Source organism: Chelon labrosus (genome assembly GCF_963514085.1).
Source record: "Chelon labrosus genome assembly, chromosome: 18".
NCBI classification, from domain to species: Eukaryota; Metazoa; Chordata; class Actinopteri; order Mugiliformes; family Mugilidae; genus Chelon; species Chelon labrosus.
In genome coordinates this window covers 4,186,730-4,202,283 of record NC_140351.1, presented here as the reverse complement: position 1 = coordinate 4,202,283, position 15,554 = coordinate 4,186,730, and the positions used below count along the sequence as shown (strand labels likewise).

The window sequence follows — 15,554 nt, the reverse complement described above, 5'->3', positions numbered from 1 at the left end:
CTGTGCCAGGCTCCAATTAGAGCAGAGTCCTTGCGTCCTACACTCAAACAATGGTTCTGGTTGGTGGGTACAGTGCGTCCAAAGCATTCCCATACACCCTAAAGACATAGCCTACATTACCGAGCGAGTTGCCAATGGTTTACATCATGTTTTCTTTGTAGGGGGATGTGCTGCCTTTTAGCTGGGGCCCCTGGAAACAAGCTTTCCGCAAGCAACAGCACACACCTCTGCATATCCATGGTAGAAAGCATGCAGAGATAGATACACACTGTGATAAGGTCAAGTGCATTCCTTTGTTCCCTGCTCCCTCTCCCCATGTCCTATCGGGTCAACCGTTGTGCTGCAGAGTGGGAAACCTGGTAGTTTGAGGGTCTGCTAGGATCTTGTCCCTCAACCACGGAAAAACCAGCGTCATGACAACGTTGTCAGGGACAATTCGTGGAACTGCAAGGGGAAGTGCTTCGGAGATTACTTTCTCCACACGGCTCGCAGGTCTTTGTGGAGTTGGTGGAGGTAAGTGGAAGGCGTGGCGCAGCGATCGGAGGGCTCGATAAAGCGACTTCTGAAAGCGCGCCAACTGATAAGGCCCTCCGCATCAAACGCCTCACAGTGACGCCGTGTTCCCCTGAAGCAAAAGCTCTTTTCCCTCGAATGCCTGCGAAGGAGGCCGTACGAGACGTTCAGGGGGCATTGGACCTCAAATGCATGCCTTTTCTTCTTTTCTTGTTTTTCCAACTCCCGCTTCCTCACTCACTGTATTTCCTCAAATACCTCCCATGTTTTTCAAACCCTCAAGCCACCTTTTTACATTCTTTCAGGCTCTGAAGGCGCATTAAGAGCCAAGAGAGAAAAAAAAAAAAGGCAGCAACATAAACTCTCGCCATTGCTTCGCTGAACCTCTGGAACCTCTGTGAGAGGGCCGATCCATCTTGGACATTTTTTACCAGTTTTCCTAATAAATCAGACTCCACGGTGTGCTGCCTGCAAACACCCCGGAGGAAGGTCACCGCTGGGCAGGTTTTCCGAAACGCAATCTTGGACCCTTTGCAGAATGAAGTGCTCTATCACTCGTAGATGGTCACATAAAATCCTGTCGGGATGAACTAGAAAAAATATATATAATTAACCTCGACGATGGCCCGTGGCAACCTTTTGGCCGCAATTTCTATCTACACCGATCAGGCGTAACATTATGACCACGTTCCTAATATTGTGCAGGTCTCCCTTGTGGTGACTCATCAGAGAACGGGTATGGGCCTTCTTAGGGTGTCCTGTGGTGTCTGGCAATGGGATGTTGTTAGTGGGGGGGCCTTTGAGGGGAGGGGCCTCTGTGGATCATCCAACAGATACTTGATCAGTTTGGGATCTAGTGAATTTGGAGGCCAGGTCAACACCTTGTGATGTTCTTCATGTTTTTTTTGGCTGCATCTTGTTGGGGGTGGTTGCTGCCATCAAGGAGTGTCGTTGCTATGGGGTGGGGGTGCCTGGTCAGGTCTAAGTGGGTGCTACATGTCTAAGTAACATCCACACCAATGAATGCCAGGTCCAGAAGTTTCCCAGCAGAACACTGAACTGTCACCAGATGTTATTTCCTCATTGACAGATCAGTAAATAGAGACTTCCATCAAAGAACTTGACGGGACGCTTGAAACCACCGCACACAAATAAGAAGACGCGCAGCGCTGACATGCAGCTCCTTTAAAATGAACCCCACTACACCCAGCAGCGGCATTTCATCAAATTCTCCAGAGGTGTCGATTTCCCCCCACCCAGTGCTCCTCTAACCACCAACGTTTCATAACCGCTGTGTTGCTCCACACCAGAGCAGATCCATCAGTCAGAAACTCACTCATGGAAATAAACAAACTCCACAAACCTCAAAGAACGCTGCCACTCAGTGTGGAGCAGGAAAACAGATGACCGAGATAGAGATAGAGAGGGAGGGAGAGGCACTCTGAATTTGAAAGAGAAATGTGAGCTAGAAAGAGAGGAGGCAGGGAGTGAGAGTGAGTGAAGTTCAAAGACGCCCCACTCCTCTCCTCCCGTCCGAGCCGTGGCCCCCGTGGCAAAGGGTGGACGCCGGGTGGCAGGAGGGGAGGAAGAGGTAGTTAAAAGTCTATCCTCTCAAACCCCCCCGCCCCAACAACACACACTCCTCGACCTCCAAAGGCAATGAGCGGAAAAACAGCTGTGGTCCGCACACTCCCAGCTCCTCAAACCTCGTCCCGTGGGCCCGACTCACAGGTATACAAACAACGCCCGGGCACTCTGACAGGATGTGAACCTGTGGATGCACTTTTAACACATGCACCCCCGAGGTCTTTTCTTCTTCCATCACACACACAGGTTATGTAACTTTAAAAGAAAAATATATGAGCATGTTGATGACCTCTAGCTCCGGCTTGGACCACACTTCAAAGGATTTAAGCAGACACGGGAATTGTAAGTTGGAATTAAAAGGCTTCGCTCTGTTTAGAAGTTTAAGTGCCATATGTCTCTTTTCATATATTTATGTGACACATCAACCACTTTGTTTTTTCGGAGAGGTCAATCTATTTGACAGACTTCACCACAGACTTTGTTTCCAGGGAAGATGGTGACCAGACCAAGCCGGTCTCCTTCTATACGGATATAACACACACACTAGCACCATTACACAAGCGTTTGTTTGTAAAGTGATATTAAACACCGATGAGGCACAACATTATGACCACCTTCCTAATATTGTGTAGGTCTCCCTTGTGGTGACTCATCAGAGAATGGACATGGGCCTTCTGAGGGTGTCCTGTGGTGTCCTACAACACAATGTTGTTAGTGGAGGGCCTCTAAGGGGAGGGGCCTCTGTGGATCATCCCATAGATACTTGATGAGTTTGGGATCTAGTGAATTTGGAGGCCAGGTCAACACCTTGTGCTGTTCTTCATGTTTTTTTTTTTTAGTTGTTCCTAAAGTGTTTTTGTGGCTGCATCCTGCTGGGGATGGCTGCTGCCATCAAGGAGTGTCATTGCTATGGGGTGGGGGTGCCTGGTCTGGTCTAGGTGGGTGCTACATGTCTAAGTAACATCCACACCAATGAATGCCAGGTCCTGAAGTTTCCCAGCAGAACACTGAACTGTCACAAAATGGCAAATGTTGTATTAATTGTGATGCTAATGTCTGGTGCTGCTTATGCAAGAGTTCTACCACCATGACATGAAAGTGTTTTCCCCCCATTCAGCTGCTCATAAATCTGATTTACATATGATGATGAAGAGGCATTAGCTTAAAGTCTTTCCAGGCTAACTGGCCACAAAGCCCTCTCTCTCATTGTTCTAGAAGAGTTTCACACACATAACAACACAAACATCAATCCTTCCTCACACTGAATACACAAAGACAACACAAATATCACAAATAAAACAGGAAATGTTGCTTTGGTGAATACATACTTTTAAAATGTTTAATTGTTTCAGAAATTAAGAAAACATACCAGTCTTTCTACACTTTCTACAAACTGTTGATGATAATAACGATAATATTCTGCTACCATGTAGCTGCCTTTTGCTTCATAAAAGTAATAAGTAGATATATATTTATATCATTAAAATGATAAATATATATATCCATAATTATTTTGTGCTGAGCGTAAACAGATGACATCTGTGGACTCATACTGTTAAGATCCGAGTTTACTTCCACAGGATCGCCTTTTATTACAACAGAGTAGTGAAGTCTACAGTCAAGCACACGGTTATCTCCCATTTCAGGTCCCAAACTTATGCACATAGCAGCCTCAGTAACACCCTCCAGTGTCCATGTTTGGGACTACAGTCCACTCTCTGCAGCACTCTCTCTAGCTCTGATCTCTTCTCACCTTGCAGGTGAAGCATTGGACAGTAACACCAGTGGGCCCCCCAGGGGAAATGGTGTCTGAAATTTATTACAGTTACTAGTTTGTCTCCTTCTTTTTCTGATTTTTACTGTTCAAGGATTCTATCAAGCTCTTGATCCTGTCAGTGGGTGGTACTCGTTTCTTTTTCTTGCGACTTTTGATCCCTGCGACCTGCGTGGGCAGGAGGAGGGTGGCGAGTCCCCAAGGTGTGGTAGTGGGTGTTTTGGTCTCGGCTTGCTGCAGCAGCCAGGAGCTCTCCTGACACAGAGCGACGAAGCGTTCCAGCTGACTGACGTTGACATTCTTGCTGACGTTCAGAGAGGTTTCGAAGGGGTTCTGGATGTGCAGCGGGACCACCTCCGGCTTGTTCTGCTCTTTGCCCTGGGGAGAGGGGAGGGACAATGCTGGCAGTTGAAAACACATTCGAGAGCGGCAGCGGCGGCCTGCATGTTACGGTCCATCTATCTTGTTGGTCATGCTTTAAGGTCTTTGCTTCTGTATGTGGGGCATGCATATCTGAACGGGACACCGCTCTGCAGGATAGCAGATGGCAAGGGAACAAACATGGACATCGCTCTTACATTTTGACTTGAAGCAGGAAAAAATAAATTTGCAAAGGGACTTAATATGAAAACACATGAAAAGAAGCATATTGGGTGTGATCTTGCTTCTCGCAGCCCAAATGTGGGTCAGAGAAATGTCAAGAATCTTCCACTGGTCCTTTGCATGCTGTATATGCCGCCAAACGCCTGACAGTAAAGGAGCTGGAGGCATATAGGGAAGGCAGGAGGGACGGAAGATGGCGACGTGAAGCAATCAGTCAGGGGGAGCGGAGCGAACCGGAGAAATGCGGTACAGTAAAGCAGATTTATGGCAGTTGCTCCGCCGGTGAAAGCCTATAGGCATGGGTCAAGGCCACAGTCTGCCGGTAAGCTTCCTCTGCTGTGTCAAACTTCATATTAGTCTCATATATTAAGCTGGAAGGTCTGGCTTTCCCACAGGTATCGATTCATTAAACTCAAAGTCCCCTGCAGCTCATACGCCGAGCCACCAAAGCATGAAAAACCTACTTTATCAACAGAATTTCACCGGGAGACTATTAGGTATTAAGCAGGATATTATTCAGCGTTGAACATTGTAAGCGGTAGGTTAATTGACAACCCTGCACAAGTATAGAAGAATTATTAGACCTGAATACTCCCACTGATGTTAGGTTTGAGATGCAGTGAGACTTAAACTGTGGATGCTCTTTCAGTGTCGTTAGACGTAGGATAAACACGGGTCTGAGCAGAACGAAAATGCATTTGTTTACACTTAGCATGACAGAGATGCTAATTGGGATCCCAGCTCGAGGGCGCCAGGCCCCCGTGGGGTCGGCATCAATCACATAAGACGAGGACAGCTGTCATCTGTGCGTGTGTGGGAAGACGCCACCCGGCAAACGCCGCCTTATCACCAACAGATTTCCCTGCTGGAGCTCAGATGGGTGGAAAAGTTGAAAGTAGACTGAAGTGGCTTTTCCTCGAGCGCTGGAGCTCCTTTTGAAAGGGTAATAAATCTTAGCTCTGGTTTCTCAGTGACGCACGGCAAAGGTTTAATTTTCAAGGTCAAGTAGCAAGATGGTCTAAGGATTTGGACGGATTAAAATAAACCATAAACAATAAGATCCCCTTAGTTAGTGAACAGCTGATACGCCATACCTACTGCAGCCGTGTTTCTATTGTACTATCATTGGACCTCCTTTAGCTTTGATTACAGCACACATTCCCTGTGACATTGTTTCGATAAGCTTCTACAATGTCACCAGATTTATTTCCATCCAGTGTTGCATTAATTTCTCATCAAGATCTTGTATTGATGATGGGAGAGTCTGACCACTGCACAAAGCCTTCTCCAGCACATCCCAAAGATTCTCAGTGGGGTTAAGGTCTGGACTCTGTGGTGGCCAACCCATGTGTGAACATGATGTCTCATGCTCCCTGAACCACTCTTTCACAATCTGAGCCCCGTGAATCCTGACATTGTCATCTTGGAATATGATCCATTGATGGAATAACCTGGTCATTCAGTATATTCAGGTAGTCAGCTGACCTCATTCTTTGGACACATAATGTTGCTTGAACCTAAACCTGAGCAACTGCAGCAACCCCAGATCATAGCACTGCCCCCACAGGCTTGTACAGTAGACACTAGGCATGATGGGTGCATCACTTCATCTGCCTCTCTTCTTACCCTGATGGTTCTCCACTATCCTTCCAGTTTTTAATAATGCGTTGGACAGTTCTTAACCCAGTTTTAGTAGTTTCTACAATCTCCTTAGATGTTTTCTCTTCTTGATGCATGCCAATGATTTGACCCTTCTCAAACAGACTAACATCTTTTCCACGACCACAGGATGTGTCTTTAGACATGGTTGTTGAAGAAATGAGAAGCTACTCATTGCATCAGTTGGGGTTAAATAACCTGTTGTCAGCTGAAAGATAATTACCCATGCAGTAATTATCCAACAGGAGGCTAGTTTGACTATATATTCCCTGTAATTCCTGTTTACATGTGCACTTCATTCACTTTACTCTTACAGTCATGTCAGAGTATAGTTTTATTTTTCTCTTTTTGTATATACTTTTTATTGTTCTATTTTTTGTACCTTAAAGATCTGTACTTTCACGTCATTCGGCTCACTTGTGCCTTAAATTGCCCCCCGGGGACAAATAAAGTTCTGAATCTAAATCTGAATCTGAAGGCTCAGAGGTTACACCAGATCAGGGCTACATTGCTGCTTGTTTTTTTCCCCTCCTGTTACGTTCCTTATATTGGTTTGTCGAGCGAAGGAAAGACTCTCAGCAGTCATCTCCTTTTTTAGGAACAAACATCGAGAGTGACTGCATGAATTCTCACTCTGTGTGAGAAACCGAAAGAGGAAACGCGGCTTCGTTCACTAAAATGAGACTCGATGAAATATATTTTAGCGCTAAATATATGCAGCCGCTTTGTCATCAGAATTATGAGAGAATGGAAACGGCACACGTTCTGTGACGCAGAGAGAATATCAATTGGTAAATTATGAAGCTCAACTATAAAACCAAACCAAAGTGTAGTTTTGAATTAATAGTTAAGTTTTACAGGACTCACGTTGGGTTTTGCAGGATACTTTGCATTGAGTACAAATCCAACTTGGCAATGAGTGAGCTTCTAAATCATCTGTAACATACTTTAATGTCACATTGCTGTACTGACATTTTTTTGCATACAATAAAGAAATGTATTTCCTTATTTTCAGTTTTCATAATTATGTCACTGGTTTTGTTTTTCTCCTTTACACAAAAGAGATGATATTTAAACTGTTATTTTAAAATGCCGTTAATTAAGCCAACCCAAAATATATCTACCCGGTCTATATTTTCAAGACTAATTCCTCCTACTGGAGTTTGTTTCATATCGAATCGGAAATATTTTTTCACCATAGACTGTATAAAGATGGACAGCAGAACAGCTCCTCAAAAGTAAAGCCACAGCAAGTAGAGCTCCCCCTGGTGGCTGGCTGCAGTATAGCTCATAAGCTCCACCCCCACCGTGTTAGTGGGCGGGACTTAGACCAAAAGAAAACACTAAAATAAACGTCAAATAATTTTTTTTCAAGGATGGTTTCTGTCATTTTAGGTGGTTAATATATTGTCGATGCACATGTCCAAATGTCAATTTTTTTGTATAGGCGACTACTAGTTGCCATGCCAACCACTCCGTAACGTGGTCCCAATGGTACCGTGAGAGTTGTAAAAACAATTTTTGAAAAACAAGTACAGTTTATAATCCAACATTTCCTTTTAACTGGTGGAGGTAGAGCAGAGCGTAGTATTGATTAAATAAAAACATCTGGCTCCAAAGTTGCAAGATGGCACCGCCCATATCTCCAGGGAAATAGCATCAGTTTGGCCGTTGGAAGGAAGTGGTGACACGTTGTCCATATTTATATACAGTCTATGGTTTAATATAAGTAGTTGTGCTCTAATAATATTGCTTATATACTGGATGAATATGTCTAACTTAACGTAGAAGGTTGCTCAAAAGGAGGTTTTAAATACTTAAATTTACATTTAGGTTAATTTTCACAGGATAACTGTGAGCTGTGGGCCTCCTACTGTCATTGTTGATGTTCATACATACCTTTCTAATATTTATGGACATCTTGCTGAATGGAAAAGTGGAATAGAAGTCAAAGAACGCACACAGCAGTTGCTCTGAAACAAAGAAGGAAGAGTCGAGTTAGACCGAGAGGCCGTGAACACAAACTTGTCAAACCGAACACCTTATTCTACGCTCACCCAGCGTCTCCGTGTTCTTCTGGAGCTTGATCTTGCTGAAGTCGCTCACAATCGTGCAGTCGTTCCCCTCAATCGCGCACTTGTCCGCGGGACCTTGTGGGGGGAGGCGAGAGCAGAGGGGGAGTACAAGGTAAACGACTGCCCTTAAGACGCCTATGACGGCCGTAAACAAGACAAAGACGGATGGCGTGTGGTGCGTTCGCGGGGAGGAAACAGCAGAGACACTGGTTTACGTCTCCAGCTATGTCCTTGTTACCGCTCTCCTTCACGAGCTGGAGGCCGGTGTGTCTGTGTGTTATACCGTTGTTTAAATAGCTGCCTGTATGCTCGCGTGTGTCAGGAGGAGGCAGGATCATTGACCTTCCCAGAGTGATGGGCCTTTTATTGTGCAGTAAGCACTCCGGGTGATAGAGTCTGCGCTAAACGGGACCGAGGAGGAAGAGGAGGGGGCAGATTGCTTTTGGAAGGCAATTATCAGGCGGCCAAGGTGACAGAGGGAGGGAGGGAGGTGGAGGAGTCGAGGTGGACTCAGAAGCAGACTGGTGTGTTGGTAGTTACTTTAGACCAGATGCACGTTCATAACACACGTAAATGGTAATAGATTAAGTATATTTATTAAGTAAAACATGTCTTAGTGTAGCTGAAGGACACACATAGCACTTAGGAAATGGTACTTACTTAAGATATCATGACAAACATAAACCGATCAGCCACAACATTAAAACCATTGCCAGAAGTAATAAATAACATTTAAACCATTTTGTGACTATTCAGTGTTCTGCTGGGAAACTTATGGACCTGGCACGTTACTTAGACATGTAGTACCCACGCAGACCAGGCCAGGACCCCCCACCCACCCACCCACCCACCTCATAGCACCTCCTCCCACCTCCTCCTTGATGGAGGCAGCCATCCCCAGCAGGTTGCAGCCACAAAAACGCTTTAGGAGCAACTAAAACAGCACGAGGTGTTGACCTGGCCTCCAAATTCACTAGATCCCAAACTGATCAAGAATCTGTGGGATGATCCACAGAGGCCCCTCCCCTCAAGGCCCTCCCACTAACAACATTGTGTTCCCAGACACCACAGGACACCCTCAGAAGGTCCATGTCCATTCTCTGATTAGTCGCCACTGTTTTGGAGGCTTAGACAATATTAGGAAGGTGGTCATAATGTTATGCCTGATCGGTGTATATCAAACAGGGGAGCAGTTCCAAATCTAGAGCTGGGGACGAAAGAGAAGCAGGAAAAAATAATAAAACTGGCGACGGTGCGAGGTGGTGAACAGAAAGCGCTCCATTTAAAATCCAAAACACTTCCTCCTTCCTCATCATAAATTATAGAGCTGAAATATTTCTGTGGAAACCGACTCGGCCATTCCAGACCTTTAGTTTGAATAGATTTACTGTTTTCTGCCAAACTTTCATATCTAATAACATATAGATTAACTGAGTAAATCATTGAGATGAATAGCGAAGCTCAATATTTCCCTCTTGTAGCCGTAGCTCTCAGTTATTTGATTGATCTTAAACGTGATATAACTTTCGTTCTCTTTTATGACAAAAACTCGACATTTTCGGGGGTTCCTGGTTTTAATTTATTAAACGTACCTCACACCTCCTGTCCTGCGTGAGCTTTAGTCTGACTCAGCAAGCAGGGACTGACAGACAGCCCTGGAGTACCTTCCACTATGAGCCCGACTTCCTTAATATTAAAACATGTTGTTGAGTCATTCAGCACATTCTGTTGACATTTGAGCTTTATCAGATCTACAATTTAATTTACTAGTGCGGCTGAGTCTACGGGGGAAAAACCGCCAGACGTCCTTGACTGTAATGTTGTTCTGGATATTCATTCCAGAGAAGCATTAGTAAACTTCTACCATGCACTGACGCTGAAAATTACTCAAAATGTCAGCGGATTATCACACGAGTCCTGAAAGCAGATAAAGAGAGCCCGATGAAACTAATTAAAAAGAAATATATTGCTTGTGCATTTATTTATTCAACAAAGTGAATCGTGTGTTCGTATCTGTGAGGTGCAAAAGTAAGTGAACCCTTGCGTTCGGTATCTGCTGTGGCTTCCGTGTGCGGCAACTAAACTTTTCGGGTAACTGCTGATCAGTTGTCGTCATCGTCGACAGCAGCTCAGAGGAATTTTAGCCCGTTCATCAGAACAAAACCAAGTGTTTCCCCACAAGTTTCATCTACACGTCAACGAAACAAGAGGCTGCTGAGATGTGGCATTATATGGGCGTTACATATGCAAGATTAAATAAAGTATCGGAATAAATGCTAGCTGGCGCGTATAAAATTTAGCTAGTTACGTCTGGAGTCGTTTCCTTCGGGTTTTGACCAACTCTCTTTAAATAATTCTAAATCTCCATGATCTAAAAATCAAGAGCACAAACATCAGGTCTTAAAAAGTTTTCTCCGTCAGGTTAAATCAGTACAGAGCAGGTGAGCGACTGGTGTGAAAGGGGCTTTAGATCGGAGAGGAGGGAGAGATGCTTTCAGGAGCAATAGGAAAAGCAAGCACAACATTGTTTGAGACGTGCAAAAATATGAGATCATGGCGGAGTAAATTAGACCCTGGCGGGCCGCCACAGTATTATCATTATATGGGAAACACTGAGAACGGCTTCAGTTCTGAGATGTTGGTGGGTTTCCTCACATCAACTGCTTGCTTCACGTCCTTCCACAACATTTCTCTATTGGGTTAAGGTCAGGACTTTGACCCGGCCGTTCTTCTTTAACCGCTCTTTTGCAGAACCACTTGTGTTCCTGATTCTGAACTTCCTTTTGCACCTCACATATATGTAATATTGGCTCATTTTCCACTGAGTAAACAAATACCTAAGTGTAATATTTCTGTTTCATTCGTGTAACCGAGTTCTCTTTGTCTGCTTTCAGGACTTTGAGTTGTGAAAAATCTGCTGATGTTTTAAGTAGATTTTAAGCAGAAATGTAAAAACTTCCCAGGGATGCAAATTCTTTCAGGAGTCACTGTGTACGGTTTTCTCCATAGGGTTCAAAGTGCAGACTCGGCTTTAATTTTTTAATTTGACGGCATTTTAATTGGACGAAAGGTGTTGGAGCTACAACCAAAAACATGTTTCACAGACAGAAGTCCATATATGGACCTAACTGCACATTGCTAAACATCGGAAACAGAAGCTGTTTTTCCTGGTCTGCCTTTTACAGACGTGACGCAAAAGAAAGGAACGAGATATGAGGAACTTGTGCGTCGAGGAATGCTACACATCTTCCAAACTGAATGCCTTTAGAGGACGTAGGAAAAATGAATACCTCTAGGATTAATAACTAAAATGTGAAACAGATTATGCGTACGGCGAGCGCTGGCTGGTACCTGCAAGGTCACGGAGGTGGTCCAGCGTGGGGATGATGGGAGGGCTCCTCCTCTGCAGGAAGAACAGCACCATGACGGTGAGGGAGAAGTTGGTGATCCAGGCCCCGGGAATGCTGCTGGTGACGGCGTGAGCTCGGGCCCAGCAGCGCACGGCGAACACCAGGCTACGCACCCGGGGGTCCAGGACTCCGTAGAGGTAGAGCAGCTCCGTGCTCTTCATCGCCACCCTGTGGGCGACACGCAGAGTTGACTACCGGTGTGCTGCACGTTTTAATAGAACAGAGAATAGAAGAGAACGGGCTTTATTGTCATTGCAGGACACGGGTTGTGCGGTGCAATGAGATTTTGTTTTTAGCTCTGCAAGATGCAAACAGTAAAACAGTAGAAAAGTCACATTGGAATGTAATAGAAATATAAATATGACTGTGGAATAAGCAAATATATGTACAGTATTTTGCAAATTGTCATTCAGTATAGATAGAGGCAGTTTTTTGGGCTTAATATATGGGGAGACTTCAAAGGGAAATATTTTATTTTGCATTTTAAATATCTGAAACCACTTAAAACAAATTAATCTTAGCTTAGTAAAAATATTTCTCTACATGTCCGGTTAAAAACGGCTTGAAATTTACCTCAAACATTGAATTTTCAAGATGTTAAGTCAAAATCAAGTTCATCCAAGGCTCACATGTTCAGAATATTAACTAATGCGCTGTGCTGAACATCGGTGGGGCCAGTGAAACTTAAGTCACAGCAACCAGAAACCGCCACTGGAGAGCAACCTTCAGCTCGTCTCTGCGACTGACTCAGCCACGCTCGGCCTGCTTCAGCTTTCCTTTTTCTTTAACACACACACACACCTCAGGCAGGAAAGTGCTGCGCCTCGAAGATGTCGGAGCACGATTTGAGAAAAGTCCCCCCCTCGCATCCACCCACGGCGGGTGGCTAAACACCATTTCCTTAGAAACTGCAGAGTGGTTTTCTGTACGTTAGCAGGTGTGTGTGTGTGTGTGTGAACGTGTCTTGTGTCGCCACAGTCTGGCGTATCTTTAAAGACGGAAAGGAAGAAGTGAAACGCAAACAAGCCCCCACTTCAGCCCTCCGGTTCAGTTTCACAGTAGCAAGCATTGAACTGAACCGTGGCGACGCTTCCTGCCAGAGATTGGTTTCTGTTTGGGGCTTTTGCAACGCCAACATCAACAAGACCAAAACAGTCTTCAGGACAACATAACAGTAGAGAGTTTCTGTGAAGAGCAAAGCTCACACTTCAATTCGTGACCATATGACTGTATGAAACTGACCCGTTTCCAACTAAAAAAAACTGCAAAAAAAAAAAAAAAACAGAATATGATGGATTACAAGCGTGTGAACTCGGAGGAGTACCTGTTGTTGGCCGTGAGGTCACACTGAAAGCCAGAGGGCTGGTGGGCGAAACGGACCAGAGGGATTCGGGCGTTGAGAATCTTCTGCAGCCCGACGCACCCGGGCCCAAACTGGTCCACGCACTCCCCGATGACGGACAGGATGCTCTGGGTGACGGCCCGCTCTGAGTTGGCCTGCTTCATCTGGTACTCCAGGGACAGGCCTGATTTAGGCTGAGAACAGACGGATTAAAGTCATTTAAATAATCCTGAGCCACGTCATAATTTACAGTTTCTCACTGCAGTGAATTCTGGATCAGGCTGCATAATGTTCCCTTTAAATGCACATGTAATCAACACCAATCAGCCAAAACATTATGACCACCTTCCTAATATTGTGCAGGTCTCCAAAACATCAGAGAATGGACATGGGCCTTCTGAGGGGCCTCTGTGGATCATCCCACAGATACTTGATCAGTTTGGGATCTAGTGAATTTGGAGGCCAGCTCAACACCTTGTGCTGTTCTTCATGTTTTTTTTTTTAGTTGTTCCTAAAGTGTTTTTGTGGCTGCATCCTGCTGGGGATGTCTGCTGCCATCAAGGAGTGTCATTGCTATGGGGTGGGGGTGCCTGGTCTGGTCTAGGTGGGTGCTACATGGCTAAGTAACATCCACACCAATGAATGCCAGGTCCAGAAGTTTCCCAGCAGAACACTGAATTATCACAAGATGGTTTTAATGTTATTTACTTCTCCTGTCAGTGGTTTTAATGTTGTGGCTGATCGGTGTACATGCCTTGTGTTTGATGCGAGTTATCCGAACTTGCAAACTGACTGCTTACCATTGCACAAAGCATGTAAGAAAAGTATGTAAGCTGCTGAGGCCTGAAGACGCAGAGTAAACCACAAAAACCCTCATTATTACCAGCTTCACGTTCCGCCCTCTGATGTCGTCCAGGTCCAGAAACATGTCCAGGTCACAGCCAAGCTTTCCGAAGCCGTTCACCGACGAGCCAAAGGGTTTGATGTTGCATTCTGGGAAGTAAGCGGCGGTGATGTCCTTGACCAGAGAGCAGACGAGGAAGCGCAGCCTGCTGTTCTCCTCTGTGAGCTGATAGGCTTCTAGCAGGGCGGTTATCTGATGGTCTATCTGAGGGGGAACGAAGAGACAGGACACGGTAAACACCATCATATCATATCATTTATGGAATTATTTCTTCACGTCACACTTACACTCTCCTCCATGGACAGCTTCTGTATGAGCTGATTGATGGGAATGGTGGTTTGAGGTTGGCACATTTGCCCCGGCTGCTGGTTTGACGAGTCCGCCGTCGAGCCGAGGTTTCTCAGTGACAGCAGTCTTGACTTAAAAGGCACCGAGGATTCGTGGCTGATGCTGGGGATGACAGCCGCTTCAAGTAAAGAGGCGATGCTTTCCCGGTTGGCGAACTCCACTACTGCATACATGCCCTGGAGAACAGCACAAACAATTTTCGTCATTTAACTAAAATCCTAGCAGGGGAGGTCTGTCTGAAACAGTGCCTACACGTCAGAGAAACTTGAGCTTTCACTTACATAACTTTCATAAAAGAAGTAATTCTCTATGCCTCCGTGTGCGGATAAATACTTAAGGAACCTTTTCTCGTTGGTTCTTGATTGACAGCTGATGAGAACAGATCTCTCTGCCTGCTCTTGTCTCTCCACCTGGAGAGCGTGCAAAGACTTGCATCCATCCTTTTCAACTGATAACACAGAAAAAGCAAAATCCCTCTATTAGACATTTATTTATTATTATTATTATTATTATTATTATTATTATTATTCCTCCCCATGTGGTTAGAGTAATGTTGTTGCCAGACAAACTTACCTCCAGCTCAAACAATACTCTCCAAACTTCATATAAAAGCTGGACATTTTACAAAATGTGGCACTGCTAAATTCTCACAAACTACTCTTCAGTTAATGCAGTTGCACAGTGTTTTAAAATATATTATTTACTGAAACCACATAAGAATGGCTTTTAAAGAAGACTGCATTAAACTATGACTGGTAACTAAATAAAAAAAAGGCCGAATTTTACGTAAACCCCTAATGATTAATTACATATATCATGTTTTGTGAAATACTTTCCCTATATTGGATTTTATCCAAGTCGACCCAAAACACAGCGTTTCCTCAATGGAGTTTGGAATGACAGCCACTCAGCTGACAGCGGTTAGCCTGTAAGCTAACTTGTTTAGCATCTCTACTGACCATTTTCGTGTTTCCGAGTTGCCTCAGCTTGGGCAGCAGCGACGCTTGTCCCAATACTTCTATTTAGAAACGTGTCGACCCTCTGTAAGCAGTTCACAAGGCCGGCCCTGCCCCTCATATGTAACCTGCACACGGCGAAGGAGGACGCCATTGCTGTTTGGAGAGAAGCCAAAGGGCGCATGCGCCTGTCTTAGATGTACGGCAACCGAAAGGCGCCAAAAAGGACAGGCAAATAAATAAATGAATAAAAATAAATAAATACGCAGTGATTTATAAATATTAGCATGATTGGCTTTATTTTATATGTGTTCTCGGTAGATATTAGAGTTATAGCTACAATGTTAATTTTAATGTTTTCTTTTGCCGTATTCAACGACGGT

The 15,554-nt window shown here is 44.7% G+C and overlaps 1 protein-coding gene across 3 annotated transcripts; it reads right to left on the bottom strand.

The window, feature by feature from the left end:
* Window positions 1-3,421: 3,421 nt before the first annotated feature.
* Window positions 3,422-15,391, bottom strand: mtpap (mitochondrial poly(A) polymerase). Of its 3 annotated transcripts, none has more exons than XM_084565895.1 (9): window positions 15,175-15,391; window positions 14,497-14,663; window positions 14,155-14,391; window positions 13,847-14,071; window positions 12,946-13,157; window positions 11,563-11,789; window positions 8,194-8,286; window positions 8,036-8,109; window positions 3,422-4,252 (listed from the first exon to the last, which is right to left on the bottom strand). In XM_084565895.1, the coding sequence occupies exons 1-9, from the start codon at window positions 15,353-15,355 to the stop codon at window positions 3,929-3,931; spliced, it is 1,740 nt and encodes a 579-aa protein (XP_084422021.1). In that variant the 5' UTR covers window positions 15,356-15,391; the 3' UTR covers window positions 3,422-3,928. The 3 variants fall into 3 exon arrangements, with proteins under 3 accessions (XP_084422021.1, XP_084422022.1, XP_084422023.1); XM_084565896.1 differs by having other exon boundaries at window positions 14,558-14,663; window positions 15,175-15,314; XM_084565897.1 differs by lacking the exon at window positions 15,175-15,391 and adding an exon at window positions 14,789-15,168 and having other exon boundaries at window positions 14,558-14,663.
* Window positions 15,392-15,554: the final 163 nt, after the last annotated feature.

Excerpts from the sequence above, each read along its gene's own strand:
- mtpap (XM_084565895.1), bottom strand. The coding sequence starts at position 15,355 with ATGCGCCCTTTGGCTTCTCTCCAAACAGCAATGGCGTCCTCCTTCGCC. Across the intron at positions 8,287-11,562 it reads CCACCTCCGTGACCTTGCAG|GTCCCGCGGACAAGTGCGCG; the intron begins GTACCAGCCAGC and ends TCCCCCCACAAG. Across the intron at positions 8,110-8,193 it reads GAAGAACACGGAGACGCTGG|AGCAACTGCTGTGTGCGTTC; the intron begins GTGAGCGTAGAA and ends TCTTTGTTTCAG.